The sequence below is a fragment of the Pocillopora damicornis genome, chromosome 14, assembly GCF_964200805.1.
Source record: "Pocillopora damicornis chromosome 14, jaPocDami1.2, whole genome shotgun sequence".
In the NCBI taxonomy this organism is placed as follows: domain Eukaryota; kingdom Metazoa; phylum Cnidaria; class Anthozoa; order Scleractinia; family Pocilloporidae; genus Pocillopora; species Pocillopora damicornis.
This window is the reverse complement of record NC_142683.1, coordinates 3612529-3631000: the sequence shown is the minus strand read 5'-3', so window position 1 is coordinate 3631000 and position 18472 is coordinate 3612529. Positions and strand designations below refer to the sequence as shown.

The window sequence follows — 18472 nt, the reverse complement described above, 5'->3', positions numbered from 1 at the left end:
CGCATCCATGCTCGCGTGTACCTCACGCGAATTTTATTTCTTACGCGACCTTCTGAAGCTAATTTCCTGATCGAGGCTGGCACCTGAGAGACTGCTGATGAACTGAGACGACATCCGCTGCCTCGAGCAATGACGAAGACTGTTCACTTGTCCGTGAATCCTTCAGTCTTTATGTCTCCATTTCACAATAGCTCATGGCGACCAGAAGACCAGGAATCCGCTCGCATGCCATCTTGCGTGACTCATCTGCGTGTGACGACGAGGCTATCACACGAAATTTTAAAATCTTACAAACCCTCTACGTCATGCTGCTAATTACATCTCTGAGGTAGATACTCATGGTTTGCCATCATGGGTCATGGATTTTTGCGCTTTTAAGTGACTCGAAGTATATACAGTTAATTGCATGAATGCAAAGTTTGACCATAAATTTATATGTGATTATTTGTACACAACATAAACCCAACATAGCATGAAAAATTGTAACAAAAAAAATCCACTTAAATCAAATCTATTTACAATACTAAAGAATTTATCTCCACGGATAAATTCATCAGTGTTTTATCTTAATCCTGGGGACTAAATGGAACAAAACAATGCGGTATCTGAACCATCATTCCGTTGTAGCCTCAAACAGACTAAGCGACGAGGAACCTCATGGTCGATACGAGATAACGCTTGACCACTATCTCATATTCCACATACTTTCAAAAAGGCCTTCATTTGCACGCTTTCTATTGTATTTCCTTTCATGGCTCTATTTTTTAGTTGATTTATAACTTAGTAACAATTAAATTGCCGTCATGGACCTTACCTGCATTAGAGGTGGCTTTACCCAAGGCACTCCTGTAGTCTTCACGGCGCCAACCGAGGCGATAGATTACATTTCCATTACAACGCATTAATGACTAATATTAACTATAATAGATACAACTGAGCGCAAGCATCTCGCCACAAACCCTTTAAACGCTCCGTAAGACAAACTTTACCATCAGCGTAAATGGCGATGACAACTTGTGGTTAGAAGGTTAAGGATTTTTCGGTGTAAGCAAAGTTTTTCACGCGTTTTAAGATTATTGCGCAGCAGATGTAAAAGCGAGTTTCGATTCAACCTATGCCCAGCGGTCCAATTTGATGTGTGTTCCGATAGCAGTCTGGTTGACGCGGGTTTAAACACTATCTTGGTTTGTAATAACATACTGCGATCCAATCACAAAGAAACACAACAACGTCAAAAGATTTACCGCCTCTTGATGTTAATTAACTGCATTTTAACTACACTCAGACCAAAAATACCCGCCTTCTGTCTATTTTGTTAGAGTAGACTATCTGACTGAGCCACTTGAGACACGATTCCGACCTGGTAACAACTCTAGACGGAGCTAGGAAATCTTAACAGGTAAGGGTCGCCATAGTAAATATTTCTTTAGCCTTCGGCATGGTAAGATAATGGCTTCACTTGATTTCTTACACTATGCCACTTCCTGCTTAAAGGCTTGACAAAAACCTGCGTTCTTAGTCCAATTTGAGTAACCACGTCAAAATGTAGTCTAGCCAACCTTTCTGCTTGAATCGGCTGAAAGTTTAGTCAGTGTCAAGTCTCCATTAACTTTGAGTCATTGAATTTGAGCGCGTTATAAAGATGATTTAACATGGGGTTTAGTTCAATTGTTGCACGAGTGAACTCAGGGAAAAAGATCTTCTCTCTCTAGGCAATATTTTTGCTCGTTTGGAACATCGGTCTATTCTATCGCGCACATGTCGGAAAGAGCACAAAAACGTCTTTCATCAACAGAGTTGGAGTTTTAAAAGAGATACCTTAATTATCAATTTGTCAGCATTGCGCACTTAGTGCAAGAGAACTTAGAGAACAATTTACTCCACGGTTTACGAACTTGACAAGAAGTGAACTCAATCAGACTTTACCAACATTGCGCAAGCAAATTATCAGCTTTATAGTCCTAAACTACCGGCCTTGTTGCGATTAATACAATGCTTTCAATCTAAAAAAGCGTGAATTAGAGACCAGAATTCGAAACAAAGCTATCTGACAGATTAAAGGGGGTGAGTTTCCAAAGAAACTATGGTGCTACGTCGGTGGGAGGTGTTGAATGGCTCTGACGAAGGGCTAGCACTCGAAGAGTCAGCTTTTGTATCTCTTTGCGGTGGCCGGCAATTCACACTATCAACTTAATTAATGAAACCAAACTTTTCTGATCGAAGTTTTGCCGAACATGTTAAGCAAATGATTCATCATTTGTCAATGTCTAGTTAACGATACACTAGTCAACACGTAAAAGTCTCACTCAGAAGGTTTTTTAAAGCAAGTATCGCTCATGTTTAATCATTAACTTATTTCAGAATTTCAACAGGTCTAACTAATTGCGCTTAACTGTAATTACTAAGAGCCTTGAAACTTTTCAATTAGCTTAAAATGACGTGTATTAATGAGAGGTTAAGGACAAATTATTTACTTGTTCCGTTACCTCCACCAAAGGTAGTGAATTGATTGCGTAGAATCTTCACAGAGTCACAAGAGCTTCTCTCTTCCTTTAGAGTTGTCTAATCAGTCTTTAATGACGAGAGATCAACAGCGATCATCCCGGTTAAATTAAGGACAACTTAAGGAAAACTGTAATTCAATAACTTGAGGAATTGATTGATGGATTTTAGTATTAGATGGTTACCTTTAGGAAGTAGACTAACAGGCAAAGCAATTGCAATTAAGAGAGCTATGGTGCGTTAGACCGTTAGTAAAAGATAGTGGTCGTATTTCCAAAAGGAGCAAAATTGTGTCGCGTGCTTAAATAACAGCAGGAAAAATCTCAAACAATAAATGTCCCGCAGCGAAAACAAGGCTGTTTACAATGACACCATCAGGAGCAGAAAACGGCTTTTATCTAAATAAATATCTCGTTAATAGAGATTAACGCGTCAGTGGCAAAAATGCGTTGAAGTCATTAGCACTCCTCAATTAGCTGCTGTTCCTACTTGTTCTAAAGATCGCTTTTCTGTTACACACGTATTGCGTCGCTAAGCGGAATGCACTCGTCATTCTTAATTTTCATTTGTCTGTGAAGGGAATTGTCTTCAGGCGCCATAAAGGGGGCTGTCGGGATTACAAAAGGAATAAAAAGTGAACAAAAACTATAATTAAATTGTGATTATAATGTTTCTATAAGTTTTTAAACCTATCAGGTGTCAAGTGATCATTTTTGGGTAAAGATAGTTGTCGCAAGCTTGAAAATCGTGCGTATCTTAGATCAGACGCCTGCCCTTAAGAGAGATTTAGCATTGAAGTAAAACTCTCAGAAATGATTGTATTTCACTTAGATTTTGCATAGTTTTCGATCTAAGAATAACTTTTAATAACAAAGAGCTAAGTTTGCGAGGAATTAAATTTTCGAATTTTCTGGCGGGCTTTTGTGTTTACGCTTCTGTTGTAATCGCAGATAATAGGATATTCGGAATTATGTAAAGCTTTCAACACATCACAAAGCATGTTACGGGAGATAACAGTGAAATAATTTTCTCTGTATCATGTAGAAGACCACTAATGATTTTTTTTAATTCTGCAGTTCACTGGTTCGTGATACAGTTATATAACAAAACAACAGTTGAGTTGTTAACAATTGTTGCTAAACTATTTAAACAGCACACCATGACATCGCTTTTATTGCAGAACTCACACGTTTTCATAACTTTTTCCATAAGCGGCTGTTTATGGTGTAATAGAAGACTGTGCCCAGAAAGGGGCCGTAAGGTGAAAGCCAAACACGGGAGTCGTCTCGCGGGCTAAACAGACAGCGGTAAGAGATCTCATAGCGGGCGGCGGTAGACGGCCGATAACCCGCTTTTGTTGAAAGCTCTGGAACTAAAGAAACAGTAAATTCAATCCGAAAACGAAATTAATCTTCAAACATTTACATGACCTTCTGGCTTACCAGAAACAAAAGTTAAGCTCCTAAGCGTGTTTCCGGCAACTCCCTTTAATGGTCAATAAATCAGCTATTTTTGAGATTCAACGGAAAATATTACAAGTCACTTAAGTGGCGATTCTATCAAAACAAACCATTAAGCAACTTTTACGTCAGGGTTTGTGGTTTGAGCGAAAAGGAAAGATGTTTTGTTTCTATTTACGCCTTTTGTGGTAATACGAATCAAAACTTTAGGAACTGAATTGCTCAAGTAGAAACTGCTAGATTATTTTTGTTGATGTAGAAGAAGGATTTATACATTACTGAGGTAAATTGGTGGATTAATTGATGCGGTGTCGAGAGGATGATGTATTCACGGGCGTAACATGCAGTCACTGTACAAAGTGGCCTCTTCAGAATCTTGACTGTAAGACGTCTTGCGTTCCTTTTCCGTGTACTTTTAAAACCGCATAGCTTTTCAACAAATGAAGCAACAGAACCTAGGAGTTTCCTATGTTCGGATGGAACGAAATTTCTTGAAGTATTCACATCAAGACAACAAAAACACGGCTTATTTTGAGAAATTTGATCTTAAACATTGCAGTAATGCTTAATGCGCATTGGACGATGATATGTGACGTCAATAACAACAATGACGTCATGCCCTTCATTGACACGTGACTACAAGTAACACTATAAGTTGCTGAAAATCAAGTTGTTTTTGTACAACAAACATTTGAAGTCAGAACTAGTAAACGTCTGAAGAAAATTTTGAGGATTTTTCAAGGCGCTTTTATCCTGGTTGTTAAATTTTGGTGTAATCCGAGCAAAACGGAACTTTTTATCAGTTTTTAACAGAGGTAAGAGTTTTAATTGGATGAATTACATTGATGAGGGCTTTGTTTGGGTAAAAACTGTGCAAATTATTGCCTTATTGACAATCTGCTCCCTCAAAACGTACATTTATATTATATCATGCGGTAGAGCTAAAAGAATCGAATCAGTGTAAACGAAAAATATCAGTCAAAAGAAACTATAGCCCATACGTCTGATCCGATATTTCTGTTTGGAAGGCAAACCTCCGATCCCTTAGGGCTGAGTAAAAATAAAAAGAGCGGTTAATATCTCATATTTACAACTAGACTAGTAAACGTTCAACTAAAAGAATTCGGCAGTTATTTCCTACTAGCCTTTGCGAAAGTTTGTCTTTTAGAGGAAAATTTCGGGAAGAAAAAACAGCAGTCGATTTTTTATACGTAACCTCTGCCATGTTTAATTTTATCCCCTTTGATGGATTTTCTTCAAAAGAAAAATATCGGGCAAAATATAAATTTTTTGTTCGCGTTTTGTATTTCATTTCCCTCCTTAAAGACCAGTTTCCTTCTTTCATTAAAAACTTGTTTATTGGAGTTGAGCCCAACCTCGACTTGAAAACTGTTTCTTTGCACAGGATGAGATATTTCAAAAAGGATGTTACGGGCAATTTGACAAAAAAACAAAAAACAAAAACAAAACCAAATAAAAGCAAACACACAAATAATCACCAATTAATGAATAGATGAACTTTATCAAAAAATAAGAACTCTATTGGCGATTGGTCCGAATTGGAATCGTAAAATTTGAGTTTTTTACCAGTTGTTCCTTTAAGCTCGTTTTTCCTGTTAAAAAATTATTTTTCCCATTAACTTCCCATGTAATCGTGACGATTCAGTTTTTTTTCTTATTTGGGATCAGATATGAGTCATGCATCGGGCAGTCATATTAGTCCTATTACGTATAAGATATCAGACTAGTTGACATTAGTGATATTTAGGGCAATATCTTGCTTGCTCGAGAGATAAATTTGATATCAGACCGCCTAAGGGTAGACAAAGATTTAGCCCTTTCAGAAATGAATGACACGCCTTTTTTCTTATTTTCAAACCATTCTCTTTATATTTCCTATGGTACTGTTAGTAGAATCTAGTTAACAATTATTTCCTTCATTCCCATCACCTTGATGTTTGTCTTGGAGATGATGCTGTAAGGATGAATTGAAAACTTATTGATTGGTGTTAGGGTTGAATGGCATCACTGATAGACCACAACTGTAATCCTTTTCGTATTGATTCCATTTTTTTCAAGTGAATGACGGGAGTAACCTGCGCGTGTATTAATTTTGCTTCTCTCTGCCTTGTGATTGGTGTAAAAAACTCACGCCACTTTCTCAACCAATCAGATTCAAAAGTGATAGCAACTTGCTTTTACTTTGACAAAACTAGAATTATACAGAAAGTTCTATTTTGAGTTCTTGACGTCAATTGATTTGCACTAATAATGAGCTATGACAATATTTCGTATACAAAAAACATTTCTATCGCAATTCTAAAGCTACCAAAAATATAGCATTACCGGTGCTGTTATGATAAAACAAATACTTTTACTTTACAAAACTATCTTGCTTTCATAATTAACGCTAGGTGTAAGACAGCAACCACTGAAGCTCCTTAGAACATAATGCTGACACTAAGACCTTGGAAAGAGTTTAACTTTCCCCTCTTTTTATTTCAGAATAACAATGATCTCAAAGATACTCATCATTCTTTGTTTATTCATCACAACAACCGCTGCGCGCCCGTCCAAAATTGAAGAAGACGGGCTCAAGTCGCAAGACGAACATGACGTCTTTATCATGAAGAAATCTGAACTGAAAAACGGCTGGTGCAAAACACTTCCATTCAAGCAAACCATCAAAGTCGACGGCTGTTTACCAGTCACTGTCAAGAACAACTATTGTTACGGCCAGTGTAATTCGTTGTACATACCCAGTCACGAGTCTCCCCTACCCCTGTTTAATACTTGCGCCAGCTGTCTGCCACAGCGCACCTTCACGAAAACTGTCACACTTCGATGCCCGTCACTTTCGGTCAAGTTCAGGAAACACAAATACACGTACAGCAAGAGGTGTCGGTGTTCGTCGGTGAGGCGATAGAAACCTACAAACAGAACGTAATCAGCCGGCCGATGCCGAAGATTATCTTCGGGATTGTTGCGGACAATAACAGAAAAAGCTTAGTTTTTGTAAACGTTAGACTCTATTTCGCGCGTTTTATCTCTTTGTTGAACGGGAGAGATCTGGAGGACGCGTAGTATCGATACACGGTTAAATCTTCGCGCGCACGGAGATATCACTCAGAGAAGTTTTGTAAATGATCAGCCTTCAGATCTCTCTCGAGCAAGAAGGAATTACGGGCGAAGAAAAAGAAAAACGTAAATGTATTTAACTCGGAGATCAGTATTTTTTATAATCGAAATTTAGACTAACAAACATTCGCAAAATTTTTTCATAGTATAACATTGTATACCACCATGGAAGCATTACGAATTTAAACTTGACAACAAAATAATTTATTTCATAGAGCTTTTAGCAATGATGAAAATATATTCTAAAATTTAATTTAGAAAGTTTTGTATATATATAGAGGAAAAAATTAACATGTAAGACTGATTTCGTACTGATATATCATTGTGTAAATTTCTCATGAATGTTTGTATCGTTTTTTCTAACGCTCTTTTTTGTATCAAAAAGCTTTCAGTAAGTCGTAATATATCGACCGACAGTCGTAGTTACACAGGCTGAAAAAAATCGTTAATCATTTCATATCAATGTCAGCATCTGAGCCACTGCCGAGTGCGCACGTACCCCTCCCTAATCTGGCACCATTCGGGTCCGGGTTCATGTCGTAAGGGGGGGGGGGTAGGTACGCATTTGCTCAGATACTGACATGGTTTGCCTATGTTAAAAGTATTTGTATATGCAGACGATGTAAATAATCTGAGAGGAAAATAAATCAAACCAAAAAACATGACATTTTGAGAAATTTTATTAATTTTTTTGGCTTCTCTAAAATAAACACTCACTTTTTGAGGTAAATGAAAAGTGGAAAATTGTTGTCTACAGTGATTGCTAGATATATAACCCAGGCAAGATTTTATTGTATAGCGGTAAGGTGTCTTCAATATAAAAAATTAACGCTCAACCTCTGGCTTATTGAAAGCTTGTTTAGAAACGCTTGGATGCCACGTTCATCTAAGTTTTGAAACGATTAATCTTGCCTCGATCGACTTCTGCAAGCAAGCCATGTTTGTAGCCACAGGTAACTCAACGTTAAGCATGCGCTTTCTTAATCTCTTAGACAAAGAATTTAAAGAAAAAGCCATGGGCTGTGTTCTAGGAAGCTAGCAGCTACTTATAATCATGAAACTAAAAATAATTGCGGCGAAAAGGTTTGTTAAATTTTAGGAAAAAACATCTTATGGACCTGCGTGCTCTACAAAAACTCAGTTTAGACAATTTATTGAAACTTAATCGACAGGTCTCTTTTTAAAACGAATTTACTTCCAGGGAGAAAATAACTTCAGAGACAATGTCGTAATGGGAGAAAAAAACAGAGTGTTAAACAACTGGGGAACGTTTCCAATTTTTCTAACAGAAAAAAATAAAACGAATCTTGACTAACGAGTGGCGATGAATGAAAGAATTGAGACATAATGTCACCCCAATGCTTACAACTGAATTAAAAAAAAGAGTATTATTAAGGTTATCATAAATGGGAAAATAGCTTTATAATATATAATTGAGATAAAAAAAAAGCACGGATTAGTTTGAATACACTCATGTTTATCACATATCATTACAAACACTCTTCCCTTAATTTAGTTAGAATCTCGACACAACGAACCCAATACGCAAATGTTCGAAAAACACCCGCGAAATAAACCCTCTCCCACAATTCGCTCCAAGAACTGATGAAATATGATCAATTTGTTACGTGATGAATTGCGCATGTTATGGAGCTTGTAAATAAAGCAAGCCGGCAAGGAAAACTCTAAACAAGGTTAACTCCTTGCTAAATGCTTTTTGGGGGTCCCGTGCGTGGACCATCTACAACGTCACGATCTATGACGGCTGTCATGTCTGGTGACAGGAACGCCTTCTTGACGTATGGTGTCTGTCCGCGTCGAAGCACAGTCTGGAAATTAAAAAAAGAGCCATAATTATGAAATGGTCAAACTCGTTGACTGGAAGGAGGAAAATAAGGATCGAGAAGGACAACAAGTGAAATGAAGAGGAGGGGAGGTGGAGAATGAGGAGACGGAAAAAAGGAGGAAAAGTGGTTAGAAAGAAAAGCCAGGAGAGGAAGGAAAAGAGGAGATAAAAGTACAGGCATAAAGAGGATGTGAGGAGGAGGACTGAGGAAGAGATGAGAAGGAAAGGGGATGGGAGGAGTGGGAGGAATGCAGAGGGAAGGAAAAAGAGGAAACAGAAAGAGGAGAAAGATGGGAAAGAGGAAAGGGAGGGGGAATTGGAGGTGGGAATGGGGTGAAGAGGACATGGTAAAGATAACGAGAAGAAGGAGCAAGAGGGAAGGGAAAAGAAAGAAAACAAAAATAAGGAAGTAAAAGGGAAGGGAGAAGAAAGGAAAAGGAAATAAGGATGAGCAGGAGGGATGAAGAAAAAAGGAAAAACAGAGAATGAGAGGAAGGAGAAAGAGGAAAAGAATGAGAAAGAAAACCGAACACAAGGGGAAGGGAGAAAGATGAAAAGGAAAGGAAAAATAGAACGGGAGGAAGGAGGGAGAAGGAAGGAAAGAGGGAGAAAATGAAGAAAAAGAACAAGGAGGAGGAGATGCAGAATAGGAAGGACAGAATGAAGTAGAAGAGGGGTAGCAGACAGAGGGAGCAAACCTTGAGGAGTACGTAGCTAGCATAATCAGAGGTAGGAAGTCAGTACTTACATTGCTTGCTCCAGGACCAATGTATCCTCCCGAGTACGTACGAGTCATCCCATAATCCAAAGGGTGCCTCAGAGTATAGGGATCGACGTAGGGCTCGCTCATGATTGGCATTCGTGCACCACGTGGATCACCATATCCACCCTCGCCATTGAGAGCCTAGAAATTCAAAGGTTTATTTTGATGTTAAGAAATACACGAAGCTCAGAAAACAGCACACTGCAAACATTGACAGTTTTATTCTTTGACAGTTTTATTCTAAAGAGCCCTCGCATGCATCTTCCCAGGAGCATCATACAAAGAAGCCCTCGATCAAGCAAACATCCCAAGCTTGAGAACCCACCAAGAACAGTTGACATCGGCACTTTTCCGATCAGTTTTAGAAAACAAAAACAACAAAATTCATTCTTTAATCCCAAAAAGTTATCAGGCTAATTACAATTTTAGGAAACAGAGGAATTTCAATCTTAATCGTTGTAAGACCGACAGAGCGGCAACAAGTTTCATAAATATGTGTTGCAGAAACAGTTTGTACAATTAATTAATGTGAAGTTACGCAATTCAGTTTTATCTGCAATGTAATTTTAATAAAACACAGTCTATCTATCTATCTCTATCTATCTATTCAGTAGGTAAAGGTACAGTTCAGTCACTGTGAGAGTAAAGCCTCTTGGCCAAGAATACAAAACAATTTCCCAGCCAGAGTTCTCGACCATGGACTACTCGATCCAGAGTCTAACGTGTTAACCACTAGAACGCATATCCCAGGTCCAGTAAGCAGTTGATGCTCTACAGATTTTCCATTGCAGAAAATAAGAGCTGTTTGATTGTGGGTCTAGTATTGCGAGCGGACGTTCAACGCATAGCCTTTGAGCTTGTTCAAAGGATAACTATGTCCCCAACATTTCATATTCATTACAAGTGGCAAAAGAGAAAGAACGATGGTCGGCAATCACGTTAGTTGAATACAAACTGCACACGCCGGGGATTTTGTTCTTTCATGTGCCCAAACAAACATTACACCTTCAGCTGTATAAAAATGGTATTTTAATTTATCGTATCTACCTGTTTTAGCTGACGTTGCAGACCAGCAACAGTTGCGTTGGAGTCGCTCAGCTCTCTCTTGAGGCGTTCTTTTTGAGTGATCAACTGTTCTTTTTCCAATCGCTCTTTCTTGAAATCATCCTCATACAATTTCAGCTGTGAAGAAAGATGTGGTTGATTATGTTAAACTCTAAAATCCCAGATGCGATAAACATACTAGTTCTAAAGGAAATGATCACCAATTTAAAATGCCTCTGATTGTTAAACAAATTCTCATTGTCAGCAACTTAGGAAATGTATAGAGAACAATATGGTGATGGTCATTACTTTTCCCAACAAACGAGTCATGTGAACAATTTACGAGAGATTTTCCAGCAACAAGAAGGGAAAATCAATTTCAAGAACTTAGGAGTTAACTAAGGTTGTTGTCATCGTACTCGGTGCCATGACCGACAAGAGGCAAGCCTCTGTGTTTTTAGTTTCTTCTGCAAAAGAAAAAAAAAATTAGAAATATCGAATTATACCTGCGCTCTCAACAGTTGGACTTCTTCATTTGGACCATACTGATGACCTCTCTGCACACTGCTATGTGCAAGACCCAATTGATGAGAAAGGCGTCGGTTTTCGGCTTCAAGGCTATAATAAGAAGGAAAAGTTTTAGTTATTCACGAGTAGAAGGCTCAGAAAGGACTTAGTATGTCAAGAACTAAGTACAATTTGTACTTCAACGAAGGAGAGAGAAAATGGAGGTCGCCAAAGCCAAAGTGGACCAGCAAACACGGAGTCGATACCATGCGCGGGAAAGCATGGAGCTAGTCTCAAGCGCGGGAAAATATGGAGCCGGCGTCGGAACCGGCACTAAGCGGGAAAAAAAGGCACCGACGCGACGCGCTGGAAAACATAGAACCATGATTAGCTCACAAAAGTCTAGCAGTAAGCTTGTTCTGAAAATTTGTCTTTAGTTTATAATTCCCTTGAATAGTATGTTAAGGATGAAGTAAGAATCTTTCCTGTACCATTTGCTGTCATTCAGATGGTAAATATCTTTTGATATCAGAATTTAGCCATATCGAGTGCGCGTGAGCATCCACGAAAAGTAACTTACCGCTGGGCAATACTCTCAAGTTCTTTACATCTCGTTCCCCCAGTAGCAACCTCCTGAAACAGGTTTCGAACCTGTTCTTCCAGTTTCCTCTTCATCCTGACCAAATCTCGGTTTTCAATCCTTAAAGCGTTAGCTTCAGTTTTGGCATCCAGGGTGCCCCAATCGGGGGACTTTTCAACCTTAGCAGACCCGTTAGAACTAGGGAGGACTGGGGAGATGTGACCATTCATTTCTGAATCCTGTGGGGATGACGGAGGAGAGAAACTTTCTTGTGATGGAAGAGAGTATGTTTGTTCTCGAGAAAGAAATGTTTCTTCCGGTGCAATGTGAATCGGCTCTAGAGCAAAGCGATTTTCTGGTCGAGGATTCCGGTCTTCAGGAGGCTGTTCTGATGTCTGGCAAAAATAGAAAAAAAATTGGATTACAGTCATACCAAACAGTATAAATCAAAAGAGGTTAGCACCACCACAGCCTAGCCACGCATTTAAGCACAGGCAGCCCAGTTCCCAAGATCTGATCGTTATTTCTCCCCTCTAGCTGCTGAACAGTTTATCGTTAATTAATTACGATAATTTGGTGTCAGATTAAGTAAGCAACTTCTACCTGATAAGTTTGAGTATTCTCAATGCCTGTTTGCTGGATGTGTGAAAATCATAGGGAGAAGTTACATGTTAATCACTTCTAGAGGTTGAAAGATTAACTTATTCTTATTTTCGAAGCCCACTGTAGGAAATAACTCAGTAGGATTTTATTTCGCGCCTTAGACCAGAAACATTTAACACGATCTAATGGATAATGAAACTAATACGTATACATAATTTCAATAAACCGATGTATCATTAATTGTTGGAAGTTTGTTTTTATCAAAGCAATTTGAATAGTTTTACGATACTTTTTGCAAAAAATAAAAGACACGTCTTATAAATTTCGTTTTCTAGAATAAAATTTGTGAGGAAATAGAGAGAATCGGTGATTGAGAATCTCCCTACTTCGTTGTTTCTCTAGTGATGGAATCAAGTATGTATGCTAAGACTGTCACGGTATTCTGGCGGAAAAGAATGACTCTCTTTCGAAAACGATGTACCCTGGTTACACATGCAGTCATGTTACAAATCATTCGAATTTTGGGTTCAGTAGAAAAGTGAAAACATATGCTTTGCAAAAGATAAACTTTTCAAGTTCAACAGAGCCGTTCAAGGCTACTGGTTAAAATTTAGATACTGTTGAAATGAAAGGATGATGTCATGATTCATTTTAGAGGCAGAGAAGACATTTTTCGGCTGTAAATTAAAGGAACCGTCATGGCCATTCGGAGATCGTCATTTTCAATCTGTGTCAAGTTTTCTCGCGTCAGTTTTGTACCTTACCATACAGGCAAACCACTAGTCTGTCCTCGTCTCGCTCGATCATTTGCTGATAGGTCTCTGTCAATCGGCTTATCGCACCAACATTCTACAGTTTCCTTCATGTGGAACATATTATAACAGTAAGGAAATTTGTACGTCACAAGAAACGGCCGAAATAAGTCGATTCATCTAAACTTAGAAAAGATCGGAAATAGATCGCCGATCGAGGTAACCGCATAGAAATAAAAAAAAGAAGGAAAAAAGCATTACCACTAGCGTCCACTTTGAAGAGACTGATAAATCCATGACATCTTATCAGCGTAACTCGATCGAAGTGAAGTTGAGGTAATAAATGTATCGAAACGCCAGCTTGCCGAATTTATACACAGAGACAACTTCTAAAATGATCGTAAACTTTGCTAGCCTCGTGAAACGGGGTGTCATCTGACTAAATTTAGTGTTATCAAAATTTCGGTTTGTTCGGGAAAATTTGTGAAACGAAAGCGGGGAATATTTAAGGAACAATGCACGGAACGGAAGTGAAATATTTAGATTTATGTCAAGAAGAACAAACAGAACTATTGTTAAGATACTGAAAACAATAAAGCTCTTATAGCGCGATGCTTCGCTCCACTTAAAACCAACTGAATGCAAAACCAGCCTGATTTTTACCAAAAATGGAGTTTTTCCAGGGTCGCCGGAAAGAGGTGTAACTAAAGGATTATCACACTCTTTGTTTGTGATACGATATGGTGAACCTCTCGCACTTCACACAATCTTTGCGGAATTATTTCACTTTCCAAAAACTTCATGTTCAAGTTTGTTTCAATCACAACTGCAGGTTCGTACCTCTATGAAAATTAACGCGACACTTTTCCTGCAAAGCGCTCTCCACAGGAAACTATACAAACATATTCCAAGACTCAATATTTTCTAGGATCAGCTAGGTTATAATTTACACCCAGTATCACTTTTAGTCTTGATGTTTTAAGTATCAAACACCACGTTCTTGAATGTAAATTTCCTGCCAAAAAGAAGTTCATGTGCCATACTGTTCTGCCAATAAGTAAACATAGCTTCGCTAAGGGAAAGTACGCTTCATGTGGATTTAGTTACAGGTTCGGAGTTCTTTAACCAACATGCAACAAAAATTTCCAACACTGATTAATTTGAGTTCCACAGGAACTAAAAACTGCAGACCACAGAGTTTAACACTTTTCAGTTTAAGAATATCACGACAGAAGTTCTAGAGGGTTCGAAGCTAGTTTTTTAAGTAAACGAGTTATTTTTAGCATTTCCGCATTTCTGTCGACCACGCTAAGTTGACAAATATTGGTACTGCCTCATCTGGATTTTAAAAGCGGATAAAGTTTGACCAAAATTGTAAATGATCGAGATAATCATTTATTCAGTTAGAAGAAAAAATTCGCAAGAACTTAACAAACGCAAAATGTAACTCCAGCAAAACCCGAACGTAAAACAGTTTGGAGTGTATCAAGTATTGAAATTTGAAACATTGCTTGCCAGTAACGGGTAGAAAGTCTGACTTATCATCGCCTATAAACGGTCTCAAAACAAAATTTGAAAGCATTGCCAGCCACATGTTAAAATGGCTGCGCCAAGCCGTTCGCCGCTTAAACTGAAACACGTTTTTAAACTTGATGGGGGAAAAGCCCGAAGAGAGAGTGTGTGAACAAAAAATGATCCAAATAGAGCTTTGCGATTCTTTTGGGAGTTGTTTCCTTTGGCGAAGTTCCCATCGGCGTCACCCATATTTTTTGTTCCCCGTCTAGCCACTCCCAGTGACCGAAGACTCAACTGTTCTGTTTTTGTTTAGTTTTATCTTTTATGTGAGGCTAAAAATAACTTCAGAAGCGATACTTTTAGAAGAGGTGTATTTGTTTATCACGGAAAATTGAACTTATAAAGATTGAAATTTGCAGAAAGTCTACAGAGCCTCCTTTTTCCCCTGGCAGCAAAAGTAACAAATTAGACCGTTTGCATATTACTTGTGCTTTTTCACACTTCTTTGGTAAATATTCTTCATTCCAGCCGAGGCCAGAATTTCGGTGACACAAAATTTCCTTGATTTAAATTCCACTATTCAATACTTCATGCCATGTTTAAATTTTTACTTATGAATAAAAACATGAAATTAGAGATTCTTTGGCAACACAAACAAACATCGAGGATTTGTCAAATCCTTAATTAGAAAAAAATCCCGTTCATATCAGATGCTATATAAATAATATTTCTTAAATTGGACTGGGTCAATTCTACAGGTTAATATAAGTTAGTTTATCGACTTTGACTTGGTTTAGGAGTCTGATCGCTTTATAACGTACAGAGCACCCTTAAAAGTTTTGGTGACTAAACTGGAAAGGCACTTCTGGCAAATTGTAATCGAGTTTGCATCTATTGTTTTCTCGCCGACGCAAATTTCAAAAGGATTACGGCGAATAATATTAAGCTTCGACGGACGCCGACGAGATATAACTAATTAGTTGGTGACGATACTGTGTGGGCAATTTAACGAATTTGAACTAGGTCGATTATATTGGTTTCCATGGTGCACCTCCGTGGCAACAGTGCACACCATGGCAAATGTGGTGTGCTTCTTTAAGAAAAAAATTCAATAAATGAAAGTAAAAACTTGGAATAATCCATGATCACGAACTTACCGTTTTCAATTTCAATAGTTTTGGTTTCAAGCCAGCATTCTTTTACAAAGGTGATTGAAGATAAAGCTTTGCTTCACATTTGCGTTACGCTTAAAACCACTTGATTTTACAAGCATAATGTAGGCAATTTATAATTGTATGCGTGGTAAACAAAAAAGCTTAGTCCGCAAGGGAACCCCCGCGCTTTCAATTCCAGTTTATTTCCACCGGTGATGAGATCTCTCTAAGCTTCTCACATGACCGACAAAGGGTCAGGACCTGTCAAGGATGCTATGCCTTAAAATTAAGTTGGTTAAAACTAGTTGGTTGCTTTATCACGTTGGAATTGAACTTCTAAATATTTGCGTGGGATACGGCTGTGACGAACAAAGAAAATTATTTTCCCGTTCGGACTGGATTCACTAGCCGCCAGTTTTCTTTAAACATGGCGTAATTCCATGAATAAGGATGCCGGAAACCATCAGAATCGATTTTAACAATCTACCCTTCACGGAATTTCTTAGAGAAATTTTTGGTGGCCAAGTTCATAAGGTAGTTACACAGCTGTTTACAATGAAAATAGAGATTTTTTTTGTTTTCGCATGAATAAACTCGTTGAATTAGCTTATTCTAATCATTCTCTCTCTGAAATCACGGTTGATTGACAGGATGGAGTTTCTGAACCAAACTATAATGTGTCTCGTTGATTTTTTTTCTGTTTTTTTTTTATCCCAGTTTCACATTTTCATTCACTAAGTAGGGTTAAGAAATACTGCAATAACAATATCAATACCATCACCCACTGCATTACCTCTTCGCTCGGCTTCCCAATATCCGTCATGGCTTGCAATTTCTTCTTCTGTTTTGATAAATGCTTAGCATCTTTTCGAGTTTCGCGTAGTTGCAATTTCAACGCTTCGCTGTTGTTTAAGGTCTGAAGGTACTGGTGTTTCTCCAAAGAGAGTCGCTCGTATTCCCTTTGTAGTTCAGCAACTTGCTGACATGGCGTGTCGTTCGCTTCCATATGCTCTGTCTTTGTCCACGGTTTTGAGTTCGCTTCATCGATCCGCTCGATACAAATTGGCACAAGAAGCGAGATTTTCCGCTAATTAAAGAAACATTGGAAGTAAAGTTTATAGAACATGTTCCTGTCTTTCTAATGAAGACACATTTCGTCCGTTTGATTCCGAGAAAAGCATGAAAAACATGCTGCACGAAGCACAAATTCCGCCATTTTGAATAGAATTAGTTTGAGTGCTTGATGCGTTTTATACGTCAAAGCACGATATTTTCAATACTTTTCGAGCGTTTTTACACACTTGAATGATCAACAAACTATTTCAAACTTACCCTCTCTTTTGAAAAGCCAAGAAAAATCGTAAGGGAAAGATCCCCGTACAAGCGACCAGTAATGTGATATGGAAATTGGTTCTTGTGGCGGCTGGTTTATAATTGATGGCTGCTAGTGTTTGGGGGAATCCCCAGCGCTGGTCTATTTTTACATGAGTCACATAATATTCGATAAAGTTTTTTTGAATTTTTCTTTTTCTGAGTTCTCTCAGTTTCCTTTAGCGAAACTCCTCCCAAATACTGCGAGAATGTTTTAATTAAATGTGGCGACTGGTTCAAATGAGAATGATTCGTGTATCGCATAGTCAGTTTTACTTCTTGCTAAAATAGAAGTGGATTTTGTTGTTGTGCGGCCTGGTAGAAACAGGCATCATCCTAGAATGGCCCATTGGTTTACAACAAAATACAGCTACACTTTGAAAACATAAGAAATCAGGGAAATGTTGTAAAGATAAGCGAACCCCGTTAGAACAGATTTAAAATGATTTGCCAAGTGATTTGCCACGAGAATCGCAAAACATTGCCAAGCTCATACGCATAAGTCGCAAATGAAAACTGGCAAATAGGCTAGGACAGACAGAATCTTCTAAGATTTGCATTCTCTGCGGACAGAAAAATTCATGAAGTATTTCTGATTTTGCTCGATTTTCTTCTAATCTCCAAACACAAAATATCTCTTAGTTAGCAAAAACAATATATTCAGACTGCATTACGAAGGGCTTGAAACAGTCAGTAACAAATTTCATTTTTGCTATACGCTGTTGTCCTAGATCTCTGTTTTATGTTCGAGGCTGGCAGGGTCGAATTTTTTTTCAAAATATGATATATGGTCAGAATATGACAATTGCACGCCGTTGTTGGATGAACTAAAAGCGATGAGCGATACGTGTATATTTTTCACAAACCCTCGTTTGCTTTTACCACGATATCGACTTGCTTCGGTACAACTCTTTACGCTAAAAATCTCATTGATATTATAATTTTTTTTTTACAGTTGATTCCTATTTGAAGCTTTCGTAACAATGTATTCACTTCAAGGAAATAGCGCTTTCTCTTCGAATTCATGTCCTTTTTATTTTGAGAGGGTAAATTCTCAATAGCTTATCAGGTCGAACGGGTTGGTAAATCACTGAGCTAAAGTAAAATTTGACATAGATCCAGTTTGTTAGTATTTCTGAAGAGGGCATATGTAAAGATGGTAAGGCAATCGTTCGCGTCACCAAATACTTTGTGGAGGGTTTGATTTATCAGAGTTCACAACTTCATGTTCAAGACG

At 38.2% G+C, this 18472-nt stretch overlaps 1 protein-coding gene and 1 long non-coding RNA gene across 5 annotated transcripts; one reads left to right on the top strand and one right to left on the bottom strand.

The window, feature by feature from the left end:
* Positions 1 to 1145: 1145 nt before the first annotated feature.
* Positions 1146 to 7765, top strand: LOC149034038 (uncharacterized). 2 transcript variants are annotated; one of them, XR_016182803.1, is made up of 2 exons: positions 1146 to 1399; positions 6468 to 7765. It is a non-coding gene; the product is annotated as an uncharacterized LOC149034038 (long non-coding RNA). The 2 variants fall into 2 exon arrangements; XR_016182804.1 differs by lacking the exon at positions 1146 to 1399 and adding an exon at positions 4641 to 4777.
* On the bottom strand, positions 7763 to 17335 carry LOC113686186 (uncharacterized). Of its 3 annotated transcripts, none has more exons than XM_027203780.2 (7): positions 17197 to 17335; positions 16658 to 16951; positions 11841 to 12235; positions 11260 to 11371; positions 10757 to 10891; positions 9695 to 9850; positions 7763 to 8929 (listed from the first exon to the last, which is right to left on the bottom strand). In XM_027203780.2, exons 2-7 carry the CDS (start codon positions 16868 to 16870, stop codon positions 8807 to 8809), a joined length of 1134 nt encoding a protein of 377 aa, XP_027059581.2. In that variant the 5' UTR covers positions 16871 to 16951; positions 17197 to 17335; the 3' UTR covers positions 7763 to 8806. The 3 variants fall into 3 exon arrangements, with proteins under 3 accessions (XP_027059581.2, XP_089049480.1, XP_027059583.2); XM_089193354.1 differs by lacking the exons at positions 16658 to 16951; positions 17197 to 17335 and adding exons at positions 13208 to 13302; positions 13457 to 13651; XM_027203782.2 differs by lacking the exons at positions 16658 to 16951; positions 17197 to 17335 and adding an exon at positions 13457 to 13716.
* Between the last annotated feature and the right edge of the window lie 1137 nt (positions 17336 to 18472).

Bases quoted from the DNA above. Each gene is read 5' to 3' on its own strand.
- LOC113686186 (XM_027203780.2), bottom strand. From the start codon at position 16,870: ATGGAAGCGAACGACACGCCATGTCAGCAAGTTGCTGAACTACAAAGG. The intron at 11,372-11,840 runs GTAAGTTACTTT...TTCTTATTATAG, and splicing joins CTTGAGAGTATTGCCCAGCG to CCTTGAAGCCGAAAACCGAC. The intron at 10,892-11,259 runs GTATAATTCGAT...CTTTCTTCACAG, and splicing joins TCCAACTGTTGAGAGCGCAG to CTGAAATTGTATGAGGATGA.